Below are 21,569 nucleotides of genomic sequence, written 5' to 3'. Positions count from 1 at the left end.
GTGTGGAATTCACTGCCACAAAAAGTACTTGAGGCCGAAACGTCTGATTTCAAGAAGAAATTAGATATAACTCTTGGGGCTAAAGGGATCAAAGGATATGGGGGAAGGGAGGAATCAGGATATTGAATTCGATGATCAGCCATGATCAAAATGAATGGCGAAGCAGGCTAGGAGGGCCAAATGGCCTCCTCCTGTTTCTAAGTTTCTATGTAAGTCAGTCAATGGTTCTCTTTTCCTCAGGCATTGTCTCGGTGTTATTGACTATTCCCATGGCAAAGGGAACATAAACTGAAATAGCCTGTGAGGAGTGTGGCTCCATCACTGCCAATCTGAACAATTTGATGAAGTGAGGCAGCTGGGAACAGGGGACAACATTGTCAAGAAACACATAACTTGAATTAAGGTTAATGCTCCTTTATATGAACCCTTCCCATTTTAGTCAGGTATGACGCACCTTGGGGAAAGAACATTTCACTGGCAAGGGCAGCAGGACGGCTTACACTGAGCTGGAAAAATCCGGAGCTCGGAAAGATCTCCAATCAAATTCGGTATCAAGAAGAGCACTCGGGAAAGTGGAACCAGGTAAAAGGAAATATTGGGAGAATTTTCCCATCCCACCTGCCATGGGAATCGCAGCGGGCAAAGGCTGATCCATGCAAAGGTCTGCTGACATCGGGCGGGAATTTTCCGGTTTTGGGGCAAGCATGGCCGGAAAATCCCGCCCTCTGTCTCCCAAACGATTTAACAAGGAACAGACTTTCTCAGTTCTCTGCCACATTAATAGTTTACAAATCAGCACAGCGATGTTTTTCATTTGTTTATACAACTGAAGGATATAAACAGGCCATCAAATCCTCCCAGGACAGGTACAGCACAGGATTAGATGTAGAGCAAATCTCCCTCTACACTGTCCCCCATCAAACACTCCCAGGACAGGTACAGCACGGAGTTAGATACAGAGTAAAGCTCCCTCTGCACTGTCCCCATCAAACACTCCCAGGACAGGGACAGCATGGGGTTAGATACAGAGTAAAGCTCCCTCTACACTGTCCCCATCAAACACTCCCAGGACAGGGACAGCATGGGGTTAGATACAGAGTAAAGCTCCTTCTACACTGTCCCCATCAAACATTCCCAGGACAGGGACACCACGGGTGTGACATTCTAAAGCAAGTATATTCATTCTTGGCTAATAGTTGAACCCGCAGATCTGTCATCATTCCCTGAAAGATAATTTTCATCATTAAATCTGCCTATGCAAAAACTGATAGTCTTGAATACAATTAAAATTCATTGATTTTTAACAGTAATTCAGTTTAATCTGATTTCTTTTTGCAGATAATCTGCAATTCGAGTGAATCAACGAGAGAAGGTAATGTCCTCAGAATCAAAATCCATTTCCCACTCCGGATTAAGCTTCTTGCGGAGTTTAAATCTGACAGAAAGAGCAGTGGGAGGGTTCGGGAACCAGAAGGATTTGATAGTTTTTCAATTCAATGACTCTGTTTTTGACTCATTTGTGATGTTTTCAGATAGTTGCACGATACATCTGGAATCTCCTTCATTCTACAACCTGCAGATGCGAAGGATTCTCCGCGCCAACGGAAGCATCTGGAGTGAATGGAGTGAAGAGATCTTCATTCCGCCAGGTTATAAAACTGGAAAATATCTTCATCAGAAAACAGAGCAGGGCAGTGTGCTGGTTTGGTTGGGGTGGCTGGCAGTCACGTCAGGGGTCATATGAGGTTAGGTTTACTTAATGGGTCATCATTTGAATAAGCCCTGAGTGTATTGTCATTGGCTACAGATGTAGTTCTAGAGGATTGCCAATGCTGTTCCAGTGTTTAAGAAGGGCAGCAGGGATAATCCAGGAAATTACAGGCCGGTGAGCCTGACGTCAGTGATAGGAAACTACTGGAAAAGATTCTAAGGGACAGGATTAACTCACATTTGGAAACAATTGGATTTATGAGTCACAGACAGCATGGTTTTATGAAGGGGAGGTCTTTGCTCTTTGAATCACAAAATGAGGGGTCAGGTTGGGACATCAGGTTTGGAGGGTCAGGGTTGGGGGGTGCAGGGTGGGGGGGGGTGGTCAGGTTTGGGGGGGGTGTCAGTGTTGGGGGGGTTGTCAGGGTTGGGGGTCAAGATGGAGGGGTCAGGGCTGGGAGTCATGGTGGGGGAGGTCAGGGTTGGAGGATCAGGGTTGGAGGGTCAGAGTTGGAGAGTCAGGGTGGGGGAGGGGTCAGGGTGTGGGGGTTCAGGGTGGTGGGCGTCAGGATGGGAGTGGTCAGAATGGAAGGTTCAGGGTAGGGTGGGTCAGGGTTGTGGGTCAGAGTTGGGGGTCGCGGTAGGGGGTTCAGGGTGGGGGTGTCAGAGTTGGATGGGTCAGGGTGGGTGGGTCAGGGTTAGAGGGTCAGGGTGTGGGTGGTTAGGGGGTGAGTCAGGGTTGGGGGGGGTCAGGATGGAAAGGTCAGAGCCGGAGGGTTAGGGTTGGGTATCAGGGTGGGTGGGTCAGGGTTGGAGGGTCAGGGTTCAGGGTTAGGGTAAGGGGTCAGATTCGGTGGGGGGGAGGGTGCGGGGGGCGGATGGGCGGACCAGGGTTGGAGAGTCGGGGGGTGGCGGGATTGGGGGCAGGTCGGGGTAGGGGGTCAGGGTGGAAAGGTCAGAGTTGGGGGGTTCAGCATTGGAGGGTCAGTGTTGGGGGCTCAGGGTGGAAAGGTCAGGATGGGGGTCAGGGAAGGTCAGGATTGGGGGTCAGGTTGGAAAAGTCAGGATGGGGGTCAGGGTTTAGATCAGGGTGGAAAGGTGAGGGTGGGGACGGGGTAGATGGTTTACAAACATTGTGAATAAACCAGCTGCTGACCGTCTTGGGAAGGCTGTTCCTGCACGGTTAATGTTCACAGTTTCTGACAGACAGGACTTACAATCAAGTGATTTTATTTCTTTATCAGAAATCACCCAAAGTCCGCAGCTTCACTGGGAATTTATCGATGAGGGCAGTCGTAACTGTCCTGGCCAGAGGAATGTGAAACTGCAATGGCAGGTGAGCTCGGCTGGTAAACTGACCTCTCTCTCTGTCTCTGCCTTTCCTTCTCCCCTGTCCTTGTTTGTTCTCTCTTTCGGTGCGATTTTCCAGCCCCGCTTCACTGGCCGAGTAACGCAGTGGGGCAGGAGGTATAGTCAAACTCCCGCTGGTAGCCGCGAGGTCACGAATCTTCTGAACCATGTTTCTACACAATCAGCCTGGGAACAGCGCAGGTTGATTTCAATGTTCAGGATCTCATTTCAATGTGTTTAGCGAGCTCCAGACGGGTTTGCTCGGGTTTACTTGGCACTCTGACCTTGCCGGTGAAGGCTCCCATCAGCGGGGATTGACCCCAGCTGCGGGCGACCAGATGTGATGGACTTGCTGGTAGGAATGGAGGCCATTGAGACCCCCCAGGGCAGGAGGGCTGTGTCCCTTGGATGGTGCCAGCCTGGCACTGCTCACCAGGCAGTGCCAAGGGGGCAGGGCCAGATGGGGGGGAGGGAGGGCAGGAGGGAAATCTGCATCGGGGAGGAGGGGGGGGGGGGGTGAGGGCTGATGGCAGGGCTGGCGTTCAGGGGCTGGGTGCCAGTGTCCAGAGTGTGTGACACTGGCAGATTGACACATGCCCATCAGGAGCAGAATCATAGAATCACAGATTCCTACAGTGCAAAGGGATCCTTTGGCCCATCGAGTCTACACTGACCTGCCCACCTAATCCCATTTGCCAGCACTTGGCCCATAGCCTTGAATGTTATGGAATGCCAACTACTCATTCAGGTACTTTTTAAAGGATGTGAGGCATCCCACCTCCACCACCCTCCCAGTCAGTGCATTCCAGACCATCCCCACCCTCTGAGTAAAAAGGTTTTTCCTCAAATTCCCCCCTCAACCTCCCACCCCTCACTTCTAATTTTGTCCGCTCGTAACTGACCCTTCAACCCTATCCACCCTATCCATGCCCCTCATAACACCTCAATCAGGTTGCCCCTCAGTCTTCTGTGCTCTGGAGGGCAGGATGGTGGCACAGTGGTTAGCCCTGCTACTTCACAGCGCCAGGGACCCGGGTTCGATTCCGGGCTTGGGTCACTGTCTGTGTGGAGTTTGCACGTTCTCCCCGTGACTGCGTGGGTTTCCTCCGGGTGCTCCGATGTCCTCCCACAGTCCGAAAGAAGTGCAGGTTAGATGGATTGACCATGCTAAATTCTCCCTCAGTGTGCCTGAACAGGTGCCGGAGTGTGGAAACCCATGGATTTTCACAGTAACTTCATTGCAGTGTTAATGTAAGCCAACTTGTGACCTTAATGAATGAACTTTAATCTTAAGCTTCAAAACAACCCAAGCCTGTCTTTATATCTTCAATGTTCCATCCCAGGGCATGTGTGAGTCTCCTCACACAGTGCAGAAGAGTTCTTTCGGCACACCAAGTCTGCACTGACACGTGAGAAACACCTAACCTCCTCCATTCACCAGTCCATGGCCCTGAATGTTGTGACGTGCCAAATGCTCTCTTGTTGGAGATGGTCATTGCCTGGCACTTGTGTGGCATGAAGGTAACTTGCCACTTGTCAGCCTGAGCCTGGATATTGTCCAGGTCTTACCGCATTTGGCCTTGAACTACTTCAGTATCTGAGGAGTCGTGAATGGTGCTGAACATTGTGCAGTTGCCAGCGAACATCCCCGCTTCTGATCTGGAAGGAAAGTCGTTGATGAAGCAGCTGAAGATGGTTGGGCCCAGCTCACTATCCCGAGGAACTCCTGCAGTGATGTCCTGGAGCTGAGACAATCCAACCACCACAACCATCTTCCTGTGTACCAGGGATGACTCCAAGCAACAGAGACTTTCCCCCGATTGCCATTGGTTCCAGTTTTGCTGGGGCTCTTTGATGCCTCATTTAGTCGAATGCTGCCTTGATGTTGAGGGCTGTCACTCTCACCTTATGCCTGGAATTCAGTTCTTTTGTCCATGTTTGAACCAAGGCTGGAATGAGGTCCCTGGCGAAACCCAAACCGAGTCTCCATTGGCAAATTGTACAGCCTTTCTTGCTGTTTCTTAGATCAAAGGCGGTCATTAATAAGTCCAAAAGGGAACTCAGAAGAAACATTTAACCAGGGCAGTGAGAATGTGAAACCTGTTACCACAGGGAGTGACTAAGGTGAGTGACCTGGATATAGTTAAGGGGAACCAAGTTAAACACATGAGAGAGAAAGAAAGAGAAGTTTCCTTGTTGATCCTGGTTTCACTAACAATGGAACTGTTTTCTTTAGCCCCTCACTCAACCCAAGGTTAGAGTGACCGGATACAGACTCAACTTCCAATCAGCTGTCACTGGAAGCAACTTCACTCGAGAACTCCGCAAGAATTCCAGCTACCAGACCGCTATCTCACTGGCACCGTACAACATATCAATCGTCGCCTTTAATAAAGTGGGAGACTCACAGCCTGAGACTGTCTCCATCCCTGCTGCACCTCCTAAAGGTACAAACCAGCCTACTGACACCAGGGGTTGAGGCACAATGGATAATCCGCAGGCAGGTTCCGACTCTTGACGCAGCTTGGTTACAGTGTGGTAAATCTCTGACAAAATCCGAGTGTGAAGGTATCTTGCCATCAAGACACATGTCAAAGCACAATATCTGTATGTCCCTAACTCAGCAGCTGTCCAAGCTGTAAGGCCACAAAGTGGCTCCATTGAGCTACAGACAAATGGGCCAGGATTTAACAGTCCAATCTGCCACTGCAGGAATCATCACAGGCCAGAAGGACTGTCAGTTTCAGGCAGGACTTTGCATCGCAACGTGGTTGGTCCTGGAGAATTCCAGCCACGGGATGAGTGAGCAGATGGAGTCTCAATTCTGGGAGTGTGAAGTTATTCCCTTTGGCAATGCAAATAGAAAAGTCAAATAGTTTTAAAAATAAGCAACTCCAAATATTTTCAGACAGACTTGTATGTGCTTGTACAAGAAACATAGAAAGATAAACGACAGGTAAAGGAAATGATGAGCAAAGCCATTAGCTTGTTAACTTTTATTGCAAGGAGATTTGAATACACGGATAAGGTGTTTTGCTACAATTGTACAGCAGATTGGTACACCTAGAATCCAGTGCATAGTTTTGATGTATATATTTAAGGATGGATATAGTTTCTTTCAAGGGGATACAACAAAGGGTCACTAGATTAGGTCCTAGGATGAGAGGCAGAGTGAACATATTCAACATGCTGAAGGGTTAGACTCATGTTTCTGCTGGGTGGGTCTCCAGTCCATTCGTGCCAAGAATCATTCTGGGTATGACCAGAAAATTCAAAAAGCAGCCAAAGGTCTGTTGACTTTGGGCAGGGTTTTCCAGTCCCAGGAGAGTCGAGAGAGGAAAATCTGATCCATTGTCTCAAGATAAGAAATCAAACATTTAGAACTGTGATGAGGAGGAATCTCTTCAATGAAAAGAATCTTTGGAATTCTCTACCTCACAGGGTTGTGAATGTTTCATTGTTGATACATTCAAGATTGAAATAGAATTTTGGTCTCAGGGAATTAAGGAAAATGGGGAGCGGGCCGAATGGCCTACTCTTGCTCCTATTTCTTAGTTCTCATCATTTTCAATTACTCTTTAGGAATTGATGCTAATTGACGAGAGAGTGGGAATGATGCCTGGGGATTTATTTCTGGAATGATTTAGGAAGCCTGGCTGGAAAGGAACATAGTGTTTTGCAGAATGCAAAATAAAATACTCCCATGGTGTTCACACACTTATCCCTGCCTGGGACTTTAATTCGGCAGGCCCAGTCCTGGGCTTGTCTTCTAAAAGGCTCAGGTAATGAGCTCCAGTTGGGCAGGCCCTCTGCCTGTTACCAGGGGAACTCATACTCAACAAGGCCCACTCAGTCAGTGATTCCCTGTGGATCTCCTGGGGGCTATCACACCCCTCCTGTGGGGTTACAGGGTAAATCCTGGGTAAGAGTGCGTGCAGACTCGGATGGGCTGAATGACCTCCTGTATGGATTCTGTGATTCTATGATACATCCTTTGTGAGGGTTTCTGGTGACGTTCTTCCCGGGCACAGCTCAAGCTCCAATTGGAGGTAGACGTAGCTCATGATTAATTTGGAAAATATGTGACCCCCCCCCTCCAACCCCAGCCAGCTTCGCATACAAGTCTTCTATGCATGACATTGCGTATCATTCTAAGCAGGAGGCTCTGTTGACTGTCAATTTATAATCCCCACGGAGATGGACCAAGGTTTTTGGGATTTAAAACTGGGACATTCAGGCGCAGCTCATTTAGCAAAATGTACTGGACACATAATGCCAAGTTCCTCCAGAGATTCTAATTTAGCTTCTCCTTCGCCACGCAGGGCAAAGGGACCACTCATGCCTTGAAGGATTTAGGTCAGGCTTCTGGGTCTATGTAGATCATAGCCCTGGCACCTTGAATCTTCCCGAGACTTTCTTGGAACATTTTGGGATATTTCCCAGTGATTTGGTGTAAGTTGGTGGTGCCCATTTTAAAAATCTGTTGCCAATCCAGGCGGATTTTCTGCAGCCAGTCTCTTTTCAAGATGCTGTGTTTGTTCTCGCGACATTGTGGAGAAACCTCCCATTCAGTTCCGGAATCTCGCGGCCTCTCTGTCCAATCACCATTTCCTCAGCAACAAATGTCATTATTATCTGCTGGGGCCTTGATTCTGCGGTGTACAGGTGGCCTCAGACTGAGGACCATACCATCCTGGGCATTTGTGCGTGAAAGAGCCAGTTCTATGGCTTCATCAGGTCCAGATTCACCTCAGTCAGTTGCTTCCTTTGGGTCGCGAGATTATTGATTCCATACACAAAGTAATCCCTTAACACTTCCGAAAGTGCGGGCCCTCACTTGCAGTGTTCCCACAGTCGTGTCGTGAATTCTGTAACTGGTTCCAATAAGTCTATTTGCTGTGTTAAGCCTGTAGCGCTGCAATATTACAGACAGTTTGAGGTCGCGTGTTTCGCTACCGTATCTCAGTTTATTAAAGGATTTTGAATCCAGGGCTGCCGGGCAACTTAAACTCTTTCTGATGCTGGAAGTTGGGGCCAGAGAGGTGGTCGGGGAGTTGACTTTCTGCCGGTTTGTCCCTCTGTGCCGTTTGCCCAGCAGAAATATCTCACTCTTTCAGCATACTGGGGCCAACCCTCCAGACCCACACCGTATCTCCCCGTCACTGTCCTATTGGGTTCGTTGAAAGATCAGGCCATCTGGAAGATTTCTCCTTCCTCGTGGCCGAGGTAATGAGTCAGGGAACCCGACTGGAACACGGCGAGGTCAATCACTGATTCCCCATGGACCATCTGAGGTTTATCACCGTGACCCGGGCCACACTGACACAGCTTGTTAATGGGTGAGTCAGTAACAGACCATCTCAGCCCCTCTGTGCAGAGACAACACCCCGGCTTCTGATATCTCGATTTGTCAAAAGGATTAAGTGAGCAATAAAATTTTCACTTGGAAACCATACAGAATGAAACTTCAAACACCAGTAACGTCCCGATTACTGAGTATGACCGAGGAACTCCCAGAAACCCACACCCTCCCAGCCCCAAACCCGAAGATCAGAAACTATCCCCCCCCGCTGTCATTGAGATCAGAGATGCCCTGCAAGAATCCTTGGGATCAAAGAGCCTCTCCCACCTCAGGGATTATCCAGAGGTGATTTGGAACTCTGCTCCAACTGTTGTTCTTGTTTCTCACTCGCTTCCTTCACTGTCACACATTTGTACAGAAATATTGCAGCTGAACCTTACAGTCCTGAATAATCGCACGCTGAAAGCGTCCTGGAATGATCACAGATACAGATTCTATTGCTTTGTCCTGGAGTTGGTGTCAGTGAGAACTCTAAGCACGACCTGTCAGGCAAGAAAGGAATTGAAAGACAAGAACAACAGAAGTAAGTGCCTTTCAATCACTAATGTCCCGTAACCCTAAAGCTATCCCTAACCCAAAACCTAACCCTAACCCAAATGACCATAACCCTAATACTGTCCCCTAACTCTAATCTTAACCCTAAACCTAAAGCAAACCTAAACCCTAAACCAAATGTCCCCTAACATAACTCTAACCCTAACCCGAAAGCTAACCCTAAACCTAACCCAAACCCTAATCCTAACCCTAACCCTAACCCGAACTCGAACCCGAATGGCCCTAATCCTAACCTTAATACTGTGCCTTAAATCTAACCCTAACCTTAAACCTAACCCTAACCCTAACTGTAACCCTAACTCTAACCCCAATCCCTAACACTAACCCTAACCCAAACCCAAACCCTAACGCTAACCCTAATACTGTCCCCTAACTCTAACCCTAACTCTAATATAGATCCCTAACTCTAAACCTAACCCTAACGCTCACCTCTAACATGAACCCTAATCCTAAACCTAACCCGAATGTCCCATAACACGAACCCTAACTCTAAACTTAACACTAACCCCAACCCTAACCCAAATGTCCCATAACCCTAACCCTAATCCAAACCTAACCCTAAGACAAATGTCCCCTAAATCTAACCCTAACCCTAACCCAAACCCTAACCCCAATCCTAACCCTAAATCTAACCCTAACACTAAACCTAATCCTAACCTGAACCCTAAACCCTAACTCTAACCCTAAATCTAAACCTAACACTAAACCTAATCCTAACCCTAACTCTAACCCTAACCCTAACTCTAACTCTAACCCTAACCCTAACTCTAACCCTAACCCTAATCCTAACCCGACCCAAACCCAAACCCTAAACCTAACCCTAACCTGAACCCTAATCCGAACCCTCATCCTAAGACTAATGTCCCCAACTGTAATTCTAATCCTAAACTGATCCCTAACCCTAATTCTAACCCCTAACTTTAACCCTAACCCAAATACCAACTCTAACCCTAACCTTAACCCTAACGTGAACCCAAACCCTAAGCCTAAGCCTATCCCTAAGCCTAAGCTGAACCCTAACCTGAGCCCTAACCCTAACGGGATACGTAGCGGGGTGGGGGGGAGGCGGGGAGGCAGAGTGGAGTCCATGCAAACGTCCATTTACCATGATTGGAATTTTTTGGTTTTAGGGCAATCACAGCTGGAAAATCTCACCTATAGTCTTCAACAAGCCTATTTCCCCCAGCATGGGCTTTATTGCCCCCAGCGGGGGCCGTATTGCCCCCAGCAGGGGGGGGGGGCGTATTTCTTTCATGGGGAGGGTGGCCTGATGTTGACCGGTGGTGAGATCTTCTGGTGCTGCTGATGTCAATTGGATTTCCTGTTAGCTCCAGTGCATGTCACCTGGAAAGCCACGGTGTGGGTGCACCGTCAACAGGAGCTGAAGATCGTGTCAGCATGAACAGTTAGAAAGTTCTGGACTAAGTATCTAAATCCCTTCATATTGCTGTGAATGTATTTTCTGGGATCTATCGTGTCTCTTAACAGTGGATTGTTATTTGCAGAGATGTTACAGAAGGTGTTTCAGGGCCTGGAACCCTTGAAGCTTTACCAGGTCACCATTCACACCAATAGCTCCAGGAAGGGCAGAGAGTGCCAAAGAATGGGTGACTACACCATTGGATCAGGCATGGTCTGCACTCAGGAACAACGTAAGTTGCAAGCTATGTCATCAGCCCAAAGTCTTCCTGATGACGTAGCCGATTGTAGCTAAGGTCCATTGGGCAATGGTGGTGATGAATCAGGGGTTGTGCCTCTCAGTTACCTTTCTGGAGAGTTTTTCCTCTGTGGGGAACACGTAGCTCGGGATCGGTCTAGTTGCCCAAGATATCATCATGACTCAGTGTGAGGGGGGGTAACTCCTAATTCCAATTCTCTTCCTGCGTCGTAAGGCCAATGAAGCCCACTGGGTGAAGGGTGACACAGAATGAGGTGGGACAATCTCAGGAATAAAAGAGGGTAGAGTGAACTCATCCTCTCCAATCATAAACCCTTGGGACAGGAATGTATTTCTCATTGTTGTTGGTTGAAAACCTGGAGCTGGAGGTCTTTAAAAATGGCAAAGTTGCAGAAAATCACCCTTGGATTGTGGGTTGTCAGATCAGTAATCGGGAGGAGATGAATGCCTGGATCCTCCTCTGTTGGGCTTTGTTTTGTGGGCGGAATTTCTCCTCGTGCATTTGATGATTCAATGATTCTTTTTATTTTTAGCACCAACCCAAGGTCCCAGCAAAGTCAATGTGACCAAGATCAGGAAAAACTCGATATACCTCGAGTGGGAGGAGTTGTCACTGGGACAATGTCAGGGCAGCTTGCAGAAATACCTCATCACCTACAGAGACTACTGGAATCACACTCACAGTAAGAAACATTCGCACTTTCCAAAATAACTCCCATTGCAATACGGCCGAGAGATCACAGGCCCAGTGCACAGTCCACAACCGTGCAGGTCCAACACAGCACAAACCCAGCTCCCTGCCTCGTGCCTCCTTCTGTTGGGTATGTGTGCAGGATTGTATCGGGTGTTTGTGTACTGGATTACGCTGAGTTTTTATGTGTGTGTGTGTGTATGGATGTGTGTGTGTACATGTGTGTGCCAATATACATGTGTGTGTAGAATTGTCAGGCGTCTGTGTGTGCATGCATGTGTTTGTGGATAATCAAGAGAAAAACTACTGGGGAAAATGGAGGGATTAGATCTGTCAGAGCTGATGTCTAGAACTGTTGTCTAGTTCGGATGTGTTGTGCTGATGTCCAGAGCTGACGTCTTGTGCTGATGGTTCATGCTGATGTCTCTTGCTGATGTCTAGAGCTCATGTCTAGGGCTGATGTTTAGTGCTAATGTCTAGCGCTGATGTCTTGTGCAGACGTCGAGAGTCTAGAGCTGATGTCTAGAGCTGATGCCTAGAGCTACATTCTAAAGAAAGCTGCAGATTCTGGAACGGTGTCAGTGACCTGGAACTTAACAAATGTAACACAATTCAAGAGAGAAGGAAAGAGAAAAGCAGGAGGTACAAGCCATCAGCCTGAGGTCCATCATCAGAAAAATGCTGGAATTTGTCACAGAATTCTCAACAATGCACTTGGAAAGTTAATGAAGAATTGGATAAGTTCAACATGGTTTTACAAAAGTGAAGTTATGTTTAGTCAATTTGTTAGAGTTTTTTTGGTAGATAAAGGGAGACCAAGTGATGTAGTATATTTGCATTTCTAAAGGCATTCGGTAAGATTCTGCACAAAAGGTTAAAAAACTAGATGAGGATTTGGGGGGATATATTAGCATTGTTTGGAGAATTGATTAGCAGAGGTAGAGAGTGGGGATGGTGGGGCACTTTCTAATTGGCACGCAGTGTCTAGTGGAATAGCATAAGGATGAATGCTGGGGACACAGTCATTTACAATCTCGCTTAATGACTGAAACGGAGAGACAGAAGCCGGGGTTTTACTGGATCACTCTGGATTGTGCCTGAATTCTCCACTCTCACAGTTTTACGAGAGTGGGTGAGAGGCTGAATAATATTTACTTCTGTTTAGCGAGCTTGGCACTGAATTGTCTAGGCTTGCTTGTCTTTGTAGCCTCGCCAGGAGAGGTTCTCTAATGCTTTGTACAGTAGCAGCAACACTCCACTGCTTTTATTTTCCATTCCTTTAGCAATAAATGCAAAGATTCTAATTGCTTTCCTTATTACCCACTGTACCTGCGTACTAGCTTCCTGCAATTCATGCACAAGAACACCCAGATCCCTCTGCACCTAGGCTTTCTGAAGTTTCTCTCCATTTAGATAATTATTTGCCTTTGTATTTTTCCTAGCAAAATGGATAACCTCACATTTACTCATGTAAACTCCATCTGTCAAATTTTGTCCCATTCACTTAACCTATCCATATCCTTTTGTAAATTTCTTACTTAATTATCACAGTTTACTATCCCACCTATTTCAGTGGCATCGGCAAATTTGGCTATAGTGCCTGCTTTTCCTGAATCCAAGTTATTAATATAGATTATAAATAGTTGTGGCCCAAGGACCGAACCTTATAGCATCCACTAGTTACATCTTGCCAACCCGAGAAAGACCCATTTATCACAACTCTCTGCTTTCATTTGGTTAGCTAATCCTCTGTCCAAGCTAATAAATTTAAAAGTTTATTTCTTAGGGTCACAAGTAGGCTTACATTAACACTGCAATGAAGTTACTATGAAAATCTCTTGGTCAAAACATTCCGGTGCCTATTCGGGTACACTGAGGGAGGATTTAGCACAGCCAATGCACCTAACCAGCACATCTTTGGACTGTGGGAGGAAACCGGAGCACCTGGAGGAAACCCATGCAGACATGGGGAGAACAGCCAATGGCGGGCTACCTCTGCCTCCAGCCAATGGCAGGATGTGCTGCCCCTGCCTCCGGCCAATGGCAGGCTGCCCCGCCCCTGCGGCTGGAAGATATGCCGCAGGAGGGGCCAGGAGGTTGCGAAATGCAGTCAGAGTTACCGTTTGGAGTCTGTATGACTCTTTTTCAAGAGGAACTCTCTGTTTCTCTCCCCCCAGATGCTGCCAGACCTGCTGAGTTTCTACTTTTAATTTCAGGTTTCTAGTCACCACACCATTGTGCTTTTACATAATTAACAGAAAATATCAGAATCTCCATCAAAATACAAAATTAATTGTACTTAAAATAAACAAAGTAGTAAATTCTAATGTTAAACACTCAGCTTTACTCTTCACTCTCCCCCAAGACACGCCAACATTGAGATTGTTTACAGGTGCAGAGATAACAGCGTGCTGCTTTTAATTCTCCTCAGTCCCAGCGATTGTCCAGTGCCTGTGACTCTGGATCTTTTAGTCTGTTGTTCTCACAACTTTCCCAGTGCGTTGCTTCCTTTTGCCACAGGACACTGACGTCAGTGCAGATTCTTTTCACCAGTCTGAAGCTAGAACAATTCTTTCAACATCTGCTCCCTCCCAAAATCCAAACTGAGATTAAGCCTCACCCACATTCCACACAGTGAGAAATGGAGCCAGCCTCTGCTGAGACTGCACGCTGCACCAACTGTCTAACTACCTGTCATTTACTCTGGCTACATTCTCCCAGCGGCAACAAAACTATTTCTCATTTGGAGGATTGTTTCTAATGAAACAAATCCTCCCTTTTTGAGTTTTGCCTTACACGGAAAGAGCAGCTCCCATTTGCAGACAGCGTCACGGAGGATAATTTAACATTTACTCTACTTCAGGTGCAGGCCTGGCTTTAGCTCCTGATGTCCAAGGAGTTACAAACAATGTCAGGTCCAGCCTCCTGGTATTTCTCTCAGTCTTGCTTGCTGGCTATGCAAAAACTGAATTCAGAGATCATTTCAAAACAAAGAACCTTACTAAATACCAACCCCCCCCATCTCCATGGCAATATGACATGCAAGGCAAATTAAATGCAAATGAACCACCTTTTAATTACAAAGCTTCACTTAATAACTGGGAAACCACATGAATATTTCTTTGCTGGAAATAGACACAGACATTCTGAGCAGGATTTTCCAGTCTCACCAGTAGCACGCATCACAGATTCCCGACAGTCAGAAGGAGGTCATTTGGCCCATCAAGCCTGCACCAACTCTGCAACAGAGCATGCCACCCAAGCCCTATCCCTATAACCCCATGTATTTACCCCACTAATCCCCCCTAACCTACACATTTTTGGACACTAAGGGACAATTTAGCATGGCCAATCAACCTAACCAGAACATCTTTTGCACGGTGGGAGGAAACCAGAGCACCCGACGGAAACCCAAGCAGACGTGGGGAGAAAATGCAATTTCCGCACAGGCAGTGACCCAAGCCGGGAATTGAACTGGAGTGCCTGGCACTGTGAGACAGCCATGCTAACCACTGTGTCACCGGGAATGGAACCGGGGCTCCTGGCGCTGAGAGGATGCCGTGCTGCCCACTGTGGTGCCCAGAAGATCAGGAAATTTAGAGAATGGTCAAGAGTTGAATGCTCTCCAAATGTTCCCATCCTGCCCCCTGGGATGCTGCCCCAGGACCCTACCCCAGGATGCTATTCCAGGACCCTGCCCCAGGACGCCACCCCTGGACCCTGCCCCAGGACGCCACCCCAGGACCCTGCCCCAGGACGCCACCCCAGGACTCTACTCCATCAACAGTAAACACTGCCACATGTCTCCAGTTCTTTAGCTGAGTTAAGGCCAGTCGCTGTTTTCTGAACTTACCTGTCTGCTAATCTCTGAAGCCAACATGGCTCCTGCCTTTTAACTGTAATAGACACTAAGCTTGTTTGAATTGTAATCTTGTTCATCCGTTTCCCAATCAGATGTCTCTGTTCTCCACAGTCAAAGCTTTAATTCCTAAAACTAAAAGTAATATTTGAAAACAAATGAACTAGACTTCATGATACAGGAAATATTCCCCCTTGGAGGCAGTATTGGAACTGGATTGATCCCAAGGATGGTTGTGAATCACTGGAATTCTCTAACCCGGATGGTTGTGAATCCTGTATTTATGGCTGGGATGTTGTGATGAGGAGCGGGACAGGAAAGTTTCAGCAGAAGTGCAGCAATGATTGTGTGAAGCAGTGGATTAAACTCCAGGAAGTTCCTATTTCCATTTCTTATGTTCTTGGGTTGTGTCTGGTGTTTTCCTGCTCATTGAATCTTGTCTGATTCTGTTTTGTTATCAGCTGCTACAGTTAACTCCTCAACTCGAAGTTTCACCTTGCTGAATCTAAATGCCTCAACTCTGTATACCGTGGAGATCTGCGGTGTCACCACGGCTGGAATAGGAGCCAAGACTCTCCGAAACTTCCAAACCAAGGAATACGGTAATGTAGACAGTAGCCTAGTGCCTGGGATTAATCCCTGTCTAATTGCACAACAAGGGCTGACTTGCATCAGCCCATCGAGTTTGCACCTTCTCTGTGTAAAACCTACATATCCAAGCAGACCCAGCGTGTACAGGTATATATAATCAGACCCAATATGTACAGGTGTGTACAAGCACTCTCAATGTCTACAGGTGGGTACATGCAGTCTCAATATGTACAAGCACTCTCAGTGTGTACATGCACTCTCAATATGTACAAGCACTCTCAGGTGTACAGGTGTGTACATGCACTCTCAATGTGTACAAGCACTCTCAATGTGTACAGGTGTGTACATGCAGTCTCAATGTGTACAAGCACTCTCAATGTGTACAGGTGTGTACATGCAGTCTCAATGTGTACAAGCACTCTCAATGTGTAAAGGTGCAAGCAAGCACACCCAGTGTGTATAAGTGTGTACAAGTATTCTCAAAGTGTCCCGGTGTGTATAAGTTTGAAAGAGCAGTTTCTCAGTGTAATCTTCCCTGCCTGATGGCAGTTTGTGCATCTTATCAGAGGAAGATCATTCAGCCCCATGTCCATTCGGATATTAGAACTTCCAACATCCATCTAATTTCCCATATGACTCTGCTGACAGTCACATGATATGATGATGATGGACTCATTGACCAATGACAATGAGTCCACACAAAAGAGGAGGAGAACGCACAGAGAGAAAGTGCTTTGGGAACGAGGACCCAAAATCTCTCTGAATCCCGCCCCAAATTCCTCTTCGAATTGATTCCAAAGTGTTATTTGCTGGAATATTCCTCCCCAAGGTGCTGCCTTCCCACCTCCCCCTGCAGCACTCTCTCCCCACTTTGGACTTTCCCTCAGGGAGAAAGCTTTCATACACAATTCACTTCCACTGTTGCTCAGTCCCAACTCTATTCAATCCTGATGACTGTCCCTCAATCAATCCAGTCGCAATAAACTGACAATTCATCTATTCACTCCATAGCCCCAGCCTCACCCCATTGGCCTCTCACTCTGATTCCCCCTTACCCTGCTGACCCCTCACCCTGCTGACCCCTCCCTCATCAGATTACAACTTCTTCAGATTCCCCTTCCCATGTCATCACTTCACTCTCTTATCTGTTATCCCCTCCCTAATGCTCCCTCACCACATTATCCCCTCACCCTATTAACCCCTCCCCTCATTAACCTCTCACTCTATTAGCCCCTGATCCTATTAGCCCCTCCCCTCATTAACCTCTCACCCTATTTAATCCCTCATCTTATTAATGCCTTGCCTTATTTACTTCAACGCAGACTCCACCAATCCCTCATCCAAAAACCCTCACACCACTGAATTGGAGAATCCCTGCAGTGCAGGAGGAGGCCATTTGTCCATCGAGTCTCCATTGAGTCTCTGAAAGAACACCTCCCATCCCCATACATTTAGCATGGCCAATCTCCCTAATCTACAGATCTTTGAACACTGAAGGGCAATTTAGCATGGCTAATCCCCCTAATCTGCACATCTTCGGTAAGTGGAGGAAACCAGAGCACCTGGGGGAAACCCATGCAGACATGGGGAGAACATGCAAACTCCACACAGACAGTAGCTCAAGACTGGAATCAAACCTGGTTCCTGGTGCTGAGTCCAGTGAGTACTCTCATCATCTCACCAACGTTCTGGCACCCGGTATCCCAGTGAGCTTTGGGCCAGTGTTTATAAGATGTTTGCTGCCAAAATTTCCCAGTGCATCACTGATCTTTGAAAAGTTTTCACCAAAGTTCCAGAGAACAGTTTGGGCATGACTCATGACCCATGACCCATAACCCCCTCATACCAGACAGAATTCGCCAAAATCTGGCAAAGTAGGATGGGTTTTTATTGGCTGAAGGCTGCTGGGTGATTAATTGATTGAATATTTTGGTAATTCCAGATGAGAACGAGCTTGCGGTGATTATCAGCATGGCGTCGCTCTCCATCATGGCCGCTGTCTTCCTCACTGCTTCTCTCTGTTATTGCATCATCAGGAGGTAACGCACCCAATGGACATCACCCTCCAAACACACACCCACACAGACATCTGCACAGACACCTACACATACCTACCCGTGCACACACATCCGCAAACACACCCACATACACACACTCACACACACACTCTCTCTCACTCATACACCCACACACACTCACGCTCACACACACTCACACCCACCCACACACACACTCCTGCACACACACACACACACACACACACACACACACACACAGTCCTCCTACATTCACACACGCTCACACAAACACACACACACTCTCACACTAACACACGCACTCACACTCACACAGGCACTCACATACACGGGCACGTACACACTCTCATACTCACACACGTACACTCACACACATACACCCACACTGTCACACTCTCACACTAACACACACACTCACACAAACACACTCATATGTACACTCACTTACACACACACAAACACACACACTGACAGACACACACACACACGAGTCATAAACTTTATTCTGTTTATTTTTTCAGGACAATTCAAGTTCTCTTTCCAAAAATCCCTGATCCTGTCAACAGTCTCGCTGTCAAATCCATGCACAGTTCTGCTAATGTCAATGTAAGTTTCAATCTTCCTTAAAGCAGGAGTTCAATTAGAGACATTTCCGTAAAGATCAGAAGATTCTACCTGACCTTCACATCAAAGCTTTCCCTGGATGCCCCAATCCAGAGACCAGCAAACTGAAAACTAGCTGTACCTGTCCTGGGAGTGTTTGATGGGGATAGCGTAGAGGGAGCTTTACTCTGTATCTAATCCCGTGTTGTGCCTGTCCTTGGAGTGTTTGATGGGCATGATGTGGCGATGCCGGCGTTGGACTGGGGTAAACACAGTAAAAAGTCTGACAACACCAGGTTTAAGTCCAACCGATTTATTTGATGAATAAGTCGGTTGGACTTAAACCTGGTGTTGTCAGACTTTTTACTGTGTTTGATGGGGACAGTGTAGAGGAAGATTTACTGTGTATCTAACCCTGAGTGTGTATAGTGTGAGCACTGGACCTGACCTGATTTTTCTGGCTGTGTGGTTTTATTCTCTCTCTAGTCAAAGCTTTCTGGGTTATTTTGAAATTCTGTAGACAGATTTCACTCGGCACCATTGGTTCATGCGTTTACAGAACTTTCCGGTTACTGGAGACAAGGCTGATTTCCTGAGTGCAAACACGTGGATATTGTTTCAAAAATTGGAAATGCTGGAGGCAGTTTCTGTGGAGAGAGGAACAGAGTCAATGTTTTGAGTCTGTGGGAATCCAGTACTCAAATACAGACTGGAAACATTAACTCTGTTTCTCTTACCACAGACCTGCTGTGTTTTCTGTTCCAGCAGAGGCAATATTTTTGCTTTAGTTTGCGTGTGTGATGTTCTAATTGTGCAGCAATCGCTGTGCTGTCGTAATCTGGTTCTCATCGAGTCATCGAGGTTTACAACATGGAAACAGGCTCTTCAGCCCCACTTGTCCATGCCGTCCTTTTTTTTAAAACCTCTAAGCTAATCCCAATTGCCCACATTTGGCCCATATCCCTCTATACCCATCGTATCCACATAATTATCTGAATGCTTTTTAAAAGATAAAATTGTACCTGTCTCTATTACTGCCTCTGGCAGCTTGTTCCAGACACTCACCACCCTCTGTGTGAAAAAATTGCCCCTCTGGACCCTATTGTATCTCTCCCCTCTCGCCTTAAACCTATACTCTCTAGTTTTAGACTCCCCTACCTTTGGGAAAAGATTGACTATCTACCTTGTCTATGCCCCTCATTATTTTATAGATCTCTGTAAGATCACCCCTCAGCCTCCTATGCTCCAGAGAAAAAGGTCCCAGTCTGTTCAGCCTCTCCTTATAACTCAATCCACCAAGTCCTGGCAGCATCCTAGTAAATCTTTTCTGCGCTATTTCTAGTTTAATAATATCCTTTCTATAATAGGGTGACCAGAATTGCACACAGTATTCCAAATGTGGCCTTACCAATGTCTTGTACAACTTCAACAAGACGTCCCAACTCCTGTATTCAATGTTCTGACCGATGAAACCAAGCATGCCGAATGCCTTCTTCACCACTTTGTCCACCTGTGACTCCAAGGAGCTATGAACATGTACCACTCAATCTCTTTGTTCTGTAACTTTCCCCAACACCCTACCATTACCTGAGTAAGTCCTGCCTTGTTCAATCTACCAAAATGCATCACCTCGCATTTGTCTAAATTAAACTCCACCTGCCATTCGTCAGCCCACTGACTCAATTGATCAAGATCTGTTGCAATTAGAGATAACTTTCTTCACTGTCCGCTATGCCACCAATCTTGGTGTTATCTGCAAACTTACTAACCATACCCTCTCTATTCTCATCCAGATCATTAATATAAATGACAATAAATGGTTCTGTTTAATTTCTGCAGCATTGGGCAAGTTTTTCGGATGACCATGATGTTACAGATGTCCTTGTGGTCCTGGTTAATGTACAGAGTGATACGAACAGCCCTCTGTCCAGCCAGGACACTGAGGATGAAATAAAGTCCATGCTGGAGGAAGTGGACCTTTGCACCAATCGCAGTTCCTTTAGCTCTGAGAGCAACGCTACATTCGCATATAAACGGCAAATGGGGAGTCCTTTGGGAACAGAGGATGAATCCAGTGAGAGAGGATTGAAGGAGGACCTGCAGACTGAAGCGGTTAATAATGACAATTCATCTCTCTGTCAGCACGTTTACTCCGGATCAGCTCTGAACCTTTGTGGGAATATGATGTCACTGCTGACTCTATACGATCAGAATCTCACTGAGGAAGTGCCAGGGAAGAACCCAGCTGATTGAACCTCCAACTCACTCTGTGCCAATGTGGCCAAGGGACAGATTGCTCCTGTTTCTGTATTCCAGCCCTTCTCAGTTATTCATCCCCTTGGCAGGGGACAGTGTTCTGAATGTTACTGACCATTCACAAAATGGGAAGCAGGGGAGGCAGAATTACCTGTCACTGTCTCATTGCCAGGATTGTACAGGTAACAGGAGAGGCGTCACCAGCCCCCATTGATAATTAAATGCCAACTCAAGGGCTTTGTTCCAGCGCTGCTGGGCTTTACCAGGCACTGGGAGAGAGCTGTGCCCACCAGCTTAACTCTGACATGTGCTGCTCAGTGGAAAAGGAGGCTTGGATCTGCCTGTTTAATGGATTTACAAACTGTTAAATGGCATTAAAAGCACAGAAACAGAAAACTCTGGTGCTGCTTTTCTCCACAGCTGCCTCCTCCCATCCCCTCGACTCTTTACCCCTCTATTCCTCTCTCCCTTGTTGGCTTATCCAGTTTCCTTTTAAGCTAATCAATACTTTTCACCCAAACCATTCCTTGTGGGAGCGAGTTCCACAATCTCAGCACTCTCCCAGTAAAGTTTCTGTAAATTCCACCTTTAATGATTATTGTATTTATAATCTCCAGTTTTGAATGAAGTAAAATCTCTTCATTACATTTACCATAAAAATCTTTTCATACTTTTAAAGATTTCTATCAAATCATCCTTCATTCTTCTCTTCTCAAGAGCAAAGAGGTCAGAGATGCTGCAGGAAAGGTTAACAGGTCGTGCGGAGTGAAACAGGTTGAGGGGGTGAATTTTGAACCGTTCACACCAAAAAGGATTTTCCAGTCCCGCTGCAATGGACGGAGATTTGGCTGAGTGTCAAATTCTCCATCCTCACTGGC

At 46.8% G+C, this 21,569-nt stretch overlaps 2 protein-coding genes across 2 annotated transcripts in view; both read left to right on the top strand.

Annotated features, from left to right (window-relative positions):
• The window catches only part of LOC145358902 (interleukin-12 receptor subunit beta-1-like), a 39,126-nt gene extending 33,943 nt beyond the window's left edge, over nucleotides 1–5,183 (top strand). The window contains exons 6-10 of the mRNA XM_080213277.1: nucleotides 440–582; nucleotides 1,339–1,372; nucleotides 1,533–1,649; nucleotides 2,955–3,059; nucleotides 5,086–5,183. Coding sequence (XP_080069403.1) covers nucleotides 440–582; nucleotides 1,339–1,372; nucleotides 1,533–1,649; nucleotides 2,955–3,059; nucleotides 5,086–5,183 — 497 coding nt within the window. The remainder of the gene's footprint in view (nucleotides 1–439; nucleotides 583–1,338; nucleotides 1,373–1,532; nucleotides 1,650–2,954; nucleotides 3,060–5,085) is intronic.
• A 5,171-nt stretch (nucleotides 5,184–10,354) lies between these two features.
• On the top strand, nucleotides 10,355–21,354 carry LOC145358572 (uncharacterized). Its single transcript, XM_080212736.1, has 6 exons — nucleotides 10,355–10,629; nucleotides 11,189–11,338; nucleotides 15,667–15,807; nucleotides 17,739–17,835; nucleotides 18,354–18,438; nucleotides 20,275–21,354. The coding sequence occupies exons 1-6, from the start codon at nucleotides 10,431–10,433 to the stop codon at nucleotides 20,686–20,688; spliced, it is 1,086 nt and encodes a 361-aa protein (XP_080068862.1). The 5' UTR covers nucleotides 10,355–10,430; the 3' UTR covers nucleotides 20,689–21,354.
• Nucleotides 21,355–21,569: the final 215 nt, after the last annotated feature.

This window comes from Carcharhinus amblyrhynchos, chromosome 26 (genome assembly GCF_965287045.1).
Source record: "Carcharhinus amblyrhynchos chromosome 26, sCarAmb.v2.hapA, whole genome shotgun sequence".
Lineage (NCBI taxonomy): Eukaryota > Metazoa > Chordata > Chondrichthyes > Carcharhiniformes > Carcharhinidae > Carcharhinus > Carcharhinus amblyrhynchos.
This window is presented reverse-complemented; position numbering and strand designations above follow the sequence as displayed.